The following is a 9,200-nucleotide window of genomic DNA, read 5'->3' as shown; positions in this document are numbered from 1 at the left end:
GAGTCCTAGGCAGTCCTACCATAAAATCCATAGTAATATGCTCCCACTTCCACTCTGGAATAGGGATCCTCTGAAGTAAACCAGCAGGTCTCTGGTGCTCAGCCTTCACCTGCTGACAAACAAGACATCTAGCTACAAAATCTGCGATGTCTTTCTTCATGCCGTTCCACCAATAAGAACGTCTCAAATCGCGATACATACGAGTCCCACCTGGGTGGATAGCAAATCTAGAACGATGAGCCTCCTGAAGTAACTCCTCCATGACCGGGTGAGACTGAGACACACACAATCTGCCTCGGAAATAAACAATACCCTCGTCATCTCGTGTAAACTCGGTCTGCTGTCCGGAAGCTATCGCAAATGCTGATCTCCGGCCTGGGCCTCTCGAATCCTCATCCTGATCGACGACTGAGCAACCATGGTAACAAGAATACCCTGCTCTGTCCGTCCCTGCTCCTCAAGGCCCAACTCGGAGAATCCCTGAATCAAGTCCGTGACTAAAACTCGGTGACAAGCTAAAGTCCCTCTGGACTTCCTACTAAGTGCATCAGCAACCACATTAGCTTTACCCGGATGGTAGCTAATAGTACAATCATAATCCTTCAGGAACTCCATCCATCTCCTCTGTCGGAGATTGAGTTCCTTCTGTGTGAAAATATATTTGAGACTCTTATGATCAGTAAGAATCTCAAAAGTAATACCATAAAGATAATGTCGCCAAAGCTTCAAAGCAAAGATAATAGCGGCTAGCTCTAAATCATGTACTGGGTAGTTCTTCTCATACTCCTTCAACTGACGAGAAGCATAAGAGACTACCATATCATGCTGCATCAATACAGCGCCCAAGCCACGAAGAGATGCGTGGTGTAAAGTACGAATCCGTCATCACCAGAAGGTAAAACCAAGACTGGTGCTGATACTAATCTCCGCTTCAGCTCCTGGAAGCTAGTCTCACAAGCCTCTGACCACGTGAACTTCACGACTTTCCTGGTCAGACGTGTCAACGGCATAGCAATGCTGGAGAAACCCTCAACGAATCGTCGGTAATATCCAGCCAAGTCCAAGAAACTACGGATCTCCTGGACTGACTTCGGCTGCTCCCAGCTAGTGATGGCCTCGATCTTCTGAGGATCTACAAAAATACCTCGGCTAGACACCACATGTCCCAGAAAACCAACTGAAGATAGCCAAAATGCACACTTACTGAACTTCGCATACAGATGATGTCGTCGAAGAGTCTCCAGGACTATGCGAAGGTGCTGCGCATGTTCCTCCTCGGAATGTGAATAGATCAATATGTCATCGATAAACACAATCACAAACTGATCTAAATACTCCAAAAAGATACGGTTCATCAAATCCATAAATACTGCAGGAGCATTGGTAAGCCCAAATGGCATTACCAAAAACTCGTAATGTCCGTATCTGGTGCGGAATGCTGTCTTCTGAATATCAGAATCTCTAACTCTCAGCTGATGATATCCAGATCGCAGATCAATCTTAGAATACACTGATGTATCTCTGAGCTGATCAAATAAATCCTCGATCCGTGGCAAAGGGTACTTATTTCTGATAGTCACTGCATTCAGCTGCCTGTAATCGATGCACAACCTCAGAGTACCATCCTTCTTCTTGACGAATAGTACAGGAGAATCCTAAGGCGGAATACCGTGGGGTTCTCCACAAGGACATCGAAATGCTCTTGCTCGTACATGTCATATGCAGCTGCTACAGGGGGAGCTGTCCTCTGCTGACGATGCGAAGATTGGGCTTTCGGCCCTCCTCGCTGAGTCCCAGACTGACCAAATGGTCCTCCCGAAACAGAAACTCCGGAAGTTACATGCTGGGCCTACAGCAAACAGTTTCGGCTCAAGTGCCCAGGCAGTTTGCAATAATAGAAAACTGACTGTCCTAGAGTACATGCAGAGATGATGTGATCTCGGGACCCACATCGGGTGCAGTGAGAGTCACGAGTGGATAGTTTCCGGTTCTGCTGAGAAGACCGGGAACGTCCTGATGAAGATCGTCCTAACTTCTGGGGTCGGCCAGATGACCCAGAAGTACCCTGACCCGTCTGAGTGTGACTGCTCTGCTGCTGTCCCGTAGTCTGTGTCTGCTGGTCTACCAAAACCGGCAATCTTTACCTGAAGTTGTCCATCTAGTCCCTGGACAAACTGAAGCATACGAGACCTGCCCTCAGCAATCAACTCAGGACAAAATCTAGCCAACCGATTAAATTCGGCATTATACTCCATCACTGAGCGGTTATTCTGCCGCAGACTAAGAAAATCCTGCCGAAGAGTCATCTGATATGCTCGAGGGAAATACTGACTCTCGAATGCCTCCCTAAATCTCGCCCAGGTAATATGCTGATCGCCTATGATGGAGCGCTGTGTGTCCCACCAGATCTCTGCCCCATCTCGCAGGTGGTAAGCAGCTAGCTCGGCCTTCTCCCACTCGGAGCAGGCCATGTAAAAGAATGTCCGCTCCATAGTCTCAATCCAAGACTGAGCTATGCTCGGATCAGTCTCCCCGCGGAATAATGTGAATCGACTCTTCATCGACTCGGCTAAGGCTGGGATCCGTGCTCGTGCCGCAACTATACCAGTAGGGATCGCTGCGGAACTAGGTAGAGCCACTGGAGCTGATCCTATGGGTGGTACTGAGGGATAGGCCGGAAGAGGTACCACTGGTGCTGTCGTATAACCTGGAATGGGTACTGCTGGTGGAACTGCTGAGTAGGCATAAGTAGGGGCGACTGGAGGTACGGTGGGCGGTACCGGATAAGGAGTAACCGGTACTGCTGGTGCGGGTGCCGGGTGTGCGGTACCCGGCGCAGGTATCTGGGGTGCCAAGTACGTAGTAGCAGGCGCGGCTATAGGGGCTGCCGGGTATACTGCGGGTACTACTGCTGGGGGAGGTGCTGAATATGCCGACGGGGGTACCACTGGTGGTACAGTCGAGGTAGGTACCTCGGAAGTCGGAACTATCGGGGTCTGATAAGCACCCGTACCCACAATGACCTGAGGAGTCTGCCCCTGACGGACAGGCTCAACCCTAACAGACCTCTCTGAAGACTCTGTCTCAGGAGAATCTAACGGCCTCTTACGTGGCCGCCCACGTCTCGGTGCCGGTACACGTGTAGGTGGCATATCTGTAAGGAAAATGTTACCCAGATATCACTACAGGTATAAGAACTGAAAAAATTACCTCATTTACCTATTGTCGTCTGGAGATGTCCTGTCGCTGCATAGCCCCCAAATAGATCCAATAAAACCTCGTCAAAATACCTCGGAATTCCGAAACGATAAAATCGACGGAGATCCGTACAATCCGAAAATATCGAGGAATGCTCACGAAAGTATCGTAAATCCGAAACCCAACAAGTAGGTATCGCAAAACTTTGCTCTGATACCAAAAATTGTCACGCCCCAGGTAGTCCCTGTCCGAAGAAATTTCGGCAGCATCTCCCCTGTACGGCGGACAATATGAAACTCAGTATACATATATCTCTATACCTCGGCCACACACGGCCGGAATAATACAATACAATAAGAAACAAACCACGCAGTTTATATCAACATTCCACACAGATATAATATATGATCAATCCACGCAGTTTAATAAGGAAAGACGATATAGAACCCCGAAGATATATGTAAATAGCCTACTCCACTACAACGAAGAAAACAAATCCACGAAGTAATGAAAATACAACCGCAGCGGAAAACAAGGGTAGCAAACCCGAATGTTCAATGTAAAGTCCACAATACAAACCCACAATACAAGTATATGAGATGCAAAAGCAAAATATAATCCGACAAAGAAAATCCTCGCGATAATGGGGCTAGCGACTGGAATATCTCCCGACGGCCTCAACCTGAAAAATAGTAACAACGGGGTGAGTTCAAAGAACTCAGCAGGTAATCCAATAGATATGTACAGCAACATATAACTACCAGTAATATCCTAAGATACAGTCTCCTAAACCATAGGACCTACAGTACAGTCTCCTAACAATATAACAGGTATGCATAAACTGTAATGAGTAACGAAACATGTAATACAGTTTACAACAAGAATAATAAGAAATGCATAACTGAAATAAATCATACTCACTGCGAGGCTTGGGCGAATGACTGTGGACATACACGGATAAAGATAGTTAGAACAAATACGCATGTATCATGTATGCATTCATATGCAATCACCCAAGTGCATCATCCAATATGCAACAATCACAATAAATGCAATGTGCATATGATGCAATATGACATGGTCACCCGTGTCAGCCATCTCACACAATGGTGAGACCGTGGGTAGGGCTGTGACAATCACTACCCCCGAAGAGTGACCGAGTGGACGGGATCTGTCGGAGTACACCTATCCTCCTACCTCAAACATAGTGAGGGAGCGCAATGCTCTCAACTCCCGGTACACGATGACGGAGGTGCTACCACCCTGTGTCATGCTACCCATGAGCACCCGGCGGTGCACCACCGAGCAACCCGCCATACACACCCGAGTGCTGTGCCACTACCCATGCAGTGGCACGTTGTGCAGGCCCTCATGTAGCCGACGAGCTCAACAATAATGGAGTCGTCCATCGCCCAGCATGCAATCATGAGGTATGGTGCATGCGGCTACAGAATGTCATACCTGAACGTATCCTCCTCCATATACGTAGGTGCCAAAAAGGTAAACGCAGATATATAACAGAGATATAAACAACATGAATCCAACAATATATAACAAGTATCTCCAGCATCTAATCATGGGTAGATAAGCACTATAAGTAATCACAACCGCGAACACATATACACATGGTAAGAGATAAAAGTAAACCAGACTAATGTAAAGCATCTAACAGTAGAAGCATGTGATAGGTATCAACTAAGCTAAGACCAGGGAAGAAATAAATCTACCAACCACTAGTAAGTATATATAAACTGCACATATCATAAGACACTATCAAGAGATAAGTCAAAGGGTACCCGCCTCAAATAGAAGATACAATCCAGTCCTAATCCAATGTCGAGATGCTCGTCTCGAATCAGAGTCCTGTGTAAATAAATACATTTACTTTTATTTAGCTAGAATACAAACAAATAGCTAAATAAATCCTAAACAGAAATTTAGGGACAAACCCTAACCTATTACCCTCCACCTTTCTAACGGTTAATTAGGAATAATTTCCTAATCCTTAGTTACCAATTAGACTAGTTATCTAATACCTAAATTAAATCCAATAGTCGATTAGGGCTACTTGTCTTAACCCTAATCATTCCATTTAGGTTAATCTAAGCAATTAGATCTAATCACAAATAACCACTACTAGAATCCCAACCTAAATAATCAAATCCAACAATGTTCTACATCTAAGATCAAATCTACATCCAACTACTCAACCAATACATAAACCCTAATTCATCCACACTAAGATCAATCATCTAAACAAAACAAACCCTACACACCTTACCTCGATCCAGTTGCTGTTGATTGCTGGAACCAGAGAAGCTACTGCTGGAGCTAAGGAGAATTCACAGAACACAATCTTGTTGAAATCCCTCCCTACTCAATCGATCCAAGGTGACATCAAGAACACCACAGAACAGATCTCATCACCTACTAGAATCAACCAGATTAAAACAACATCAAGAAATGGAGATCACTAATCGATCAACAACCTAATCTTACCTCATTGATCCCCAATGTCTCCAATCCGTGACCTAAATCCGCAGCCAAGAAATAGGAAGATCAAGAACCGAGAAGGGTCAGTGATCCGAAAAGAAGATCTAGACCTATATCACGAACAGGGTATACACTTACCTTCCAGATTCGGTTAGGGCACGACTTTGTTGTCACAGCAACGGATCGGAGCCAACCGAAGAGATCTAGGGCACGGTTGCACAAGGAAAAAGGGCTCGGATGAAGCTAGCCCCTCTCTCAAACCTCCGAAAGAAAACCCTCGCCGGCGATCGGGTGGATCTCGCTCGATCAGTGGCGTCGGCAGGTGGGCATCAATAGGTATCACCGGAGCTGGATCTCGGAGAGAAAAGCACCGGTTGGACTTAAGCTCAATGGGAGTCGATGCCGGTAGAGAAGATCATCGGAGCTAGAGCCTTGCTCCCGTCGCCGTCGCTCGTCCGCGAGAGAGAACAGAGAAGGAAGAGAGGGGAGATCGGGAAGGAGAGGGTCGTTCGGTGTTGGGTTTGGGGGAAACGGCGATCTGGGAAGGGAATAAAAGAAAAAGAAAAAGGAATTTATATAATAAACATTTTCTCACTTAAACGGGTATCCCAAACAGGCTTTATCCGAACCCGCCGATCGATCCCCTCAAAACCCTCCGTACGAGCTCAGAAAAATTCCCAGAAAATTTCTAAAAATTCCGGAAAAATTCTATAAGGCTATTTTCCAAATAACCCTATTAATTAAATTTTCCAAGATCTCACATCAAGAGTGGGTCTTTTACATATGAGTCGCATATCTTTTCTTGCATTGAGATTGTCTTTTGTTTTTCCAGTGATATCCATCACAGTATTTATCAGATTATCAAAAACATTCTTCTCAATATGCATTACATCGAGATTATGATGTATCAAATGACTAAACCAATACGGTAAATCCCAAAATATACTTCGTTTAGTCCATTTATGTGTACTCCCATATTCATATGTTGTACCATATGGTTGTTCAATAACAGAGGGAAAGTGATGCACTCTGTACCAAATATCTTGACCTGTCAATCTCAATGGCGGAAGTGTTCTTTCGATCCTATTTTTTGTGAATTCATCTTTATTCTTTCTGAACTTATGATTTGTGGGTAAGAATTGCCTATGACAATCAAAATAACTTGGTTTTTTTCCGTGTTTCAATCTGAATGACTTTGATCTCTCCATACATATTGGGCATCCCAAGATCCCAGCAGTACTCCAACCTGATAGCATACCATAAGCTGGAAAGTCATTTATGGTCCAAAGAAGAGCAGCCTTCAGTATAAACATCTGGTTAGAATGAACATCGTATGTAGGAACACCTTCATCCCATAGTTGTTTAAGTTCTGCTATTAGAGGTTGCATATAAATATCTATTAACTTCTTTGGATTTTGCGGACCTGGTACAACCAATGTTAAAAACATATAAGGTGTTTTCATGCACATCCCAGGTGGAAGATTATACGGCGTTAAGATAACTGGCCAACAAGAATAATTTCTTCCTGATTTACCAAACGGAGCAAATCCATCAGCACAAAGACATAATCTAATATTTCTAGTCTCCTTTGCAAAATCTGGATATGTTCTATCAAAATTTTTCCATGCATCTGCATCTGATGGATGACACATTAAACCCTCTTCTGTTTGATGAGTTGCATGCCAAGTCATGTGTTCCGCAGTTGCCTTTGATGCATACAATCTTTGTAACCTAGGAGTTAAAGGTAAATAAAACAACTGGCTGTGTGCTTTACGTCGTTGATTACAGAATTTACAAACCTCTACATCTGCATCATCTCCCCAATATAACATACAACCATCTCTGCAAATATCAATTCTTTCAACTGGAAGACCTAAATCTTTCACCAGTTTTTTCATACTGTAAAAATCAAGAGGCAAATTGTGATCACGTGGCAATGTATCGTCAAACGCTTGAACAATATCATTAAAACAATCTTGCGACATATTATGATCTGCCTTTATATTTAATAATCTGGATGTGAGAGATAATTTAGTCTGACTGTCACAACCGGAATATAATGGTTCATTTGTAGCACTCAATACTTCTTGAAATTTGTAATATATTTCATCCAGACCTGGTACATCAGGCTCCTCCAACGGCAATGTATTAGTGGCAAACATTTGTTCACTTGTTGGAGGAAAACTAGAACTTGCACCAAGCGTCTCGGGAATATAATTCTGACAACTTGCATCAATTACCATCCTCTGGTATGGATTGAATTGTTCATAATAACTCTGATCCCCACTAGTAGAGGCTTGAAAATTCCGTCCATAATCCTCATCAGATATGAACGGTTCGCCATGACTTGTCCAATTATAATAATTCGGAGTAAAACCAAATCTACAAAGATGTTCTTCAACTTTATCGGTGGGTAAAAATTTTCCATTGTGACATTTTCTACACGCGCACCTTATCTTCTTGCCATCCATATACATAATTTGAGTAGATGCAAAATTTAAAAATTGCCTCAGTCCAGTGATAAACTCAGGAGTTAACCCCTGACGATTAGGCAAATTTTTGTTATACATCCAACTTCGCTCATTTTGCATTTTACCTGAATTCAACTATTTAGTTAAACATTATTAAAAGTTACTATAGATAAATCTTATCATTGAAGACAAAACAAAAACAACAGCTAATCAAAAAGAAGGAACACAATTAATCAACTATAATATAATTAATTATTTAAAGCTAACTTTATATACAAATTATTAAATGCATAATAATGAACTTAAGAATACCGAAAAGAGGTCGACAAATACAGCTGCCTTCAACTACACTGAGATCACGCTAAAATAAGACCTGCACAAACAACATTATCAATTAAGACAATAAATTTCGAAAATTAACTTAAATTCAAGAAGGTGCGTGCACGGAGGCAGCCATACGTCGTCCAGCCATCGCAAGCCAGCGGGCAGCCACACGCCGGCCAGGAAGCAGCCTGCCGGCGGCCAGACAAGGACTGCCGGCAGCCAGACGGAGCCAGCCGTAGGCAAGGAAGCGCCTGGCGGCGGCCAGGCAGCGCCTGCCTCCGACCAGGCAGCGCCTGCACGCAGGCAACCCACGCCGGCAAGCAGCCCCGCGACGCCGATAGAGAGAGATCAGAGAGCAGAGGGCTTACCAAACGAAAACCTTCCACCGCCGATCGTCGGAGATCACGCCGTCGCTGGTCGAAGATGCGGCCGAAATCCTGGAAATCGCAGCTGGGAAGGGGAACGGGGGAGAGAGGGAAAGAAATGAGGAAGGAAAAAGAATCGGGTAGAAGATTGGTCCCTAAAATTGGGACGAATCCATGGATTCGTCCCAAATTTTGGGACAAATACTGGATTCGTCCCAAAATCTGGGACGAATTCAGAAATTTGTCCCAGAATTTAATTTTTTTTAAATAAAAGAGGAACAAAATCAAAATGAATAAATACGGACCTAGAGACATCGAAATTTGATGAAACAAGTTTCTATGTGCTCGT

At 44.0% G+C, this 9,200-nt stretch overlaps 1 protein-coding gene across 1 annotated transcript; it reads left to right on the top strand.

Moving 5' to 3' along the window:
- Nucleotides 1-6,090: 6,090 nt before the first annotated feature.
- Nucleotides 6,091-8,973, top strand: LOC122004112. The gene is made up of 2 exons (XM_042559047.1): nucleotides 6,091-6,203; nucleotides 8,598-8,973. The coding sequence occupies exons 1-2, from the start codon at nucleotides 6,091-6,093 to the stop codon at nucleotides 8,971-8,973; spliced, it is 489 nt and encodes a 162-aa protein (XP_042414981.1).
- The last annotated feature ends 227 nt before the right edge of the window (nucleotides 8,974-9,200 follow it).

The sequence above is a fragment of the Zingiber officinale genome, chromosome 1A (genome assembly GCF_018446385.1).
Source record: "Zingiber officinale cultivar Zhangliang chromosome 1A, Zo_v1.1, whole genome shotgun sequence".
Taxonomy (NCBI): domain Eukaryota; kingdom Viridiplantae; phylum Streptophyta; class Magnoliopsida; order Zingiberales; family Zingiberaceae; genus Zingiber; species Zingiber officinale.
This window is presented reverse-complemented; position numbering and strand designations above follow the sequence as displayed.

Bases quoted from the DNA above. Each gene is read 5' to 3' on its own strand.
- LOC122004112 (XM_042559047.1), top strand. From the start codon at position 6,091: ATGCCGGTAGAGAAGATCATCGGAGCTAGAGCCTTGCTCCCGTCGCCG. The intron at 6,204-8,597 runs GTGTTGGGTTTG...AAATTCAAGAAG, and splicing joins GGGAAGGAGAGGGTCGTTCG to GTGCGTGCACGGAGGCAGCC.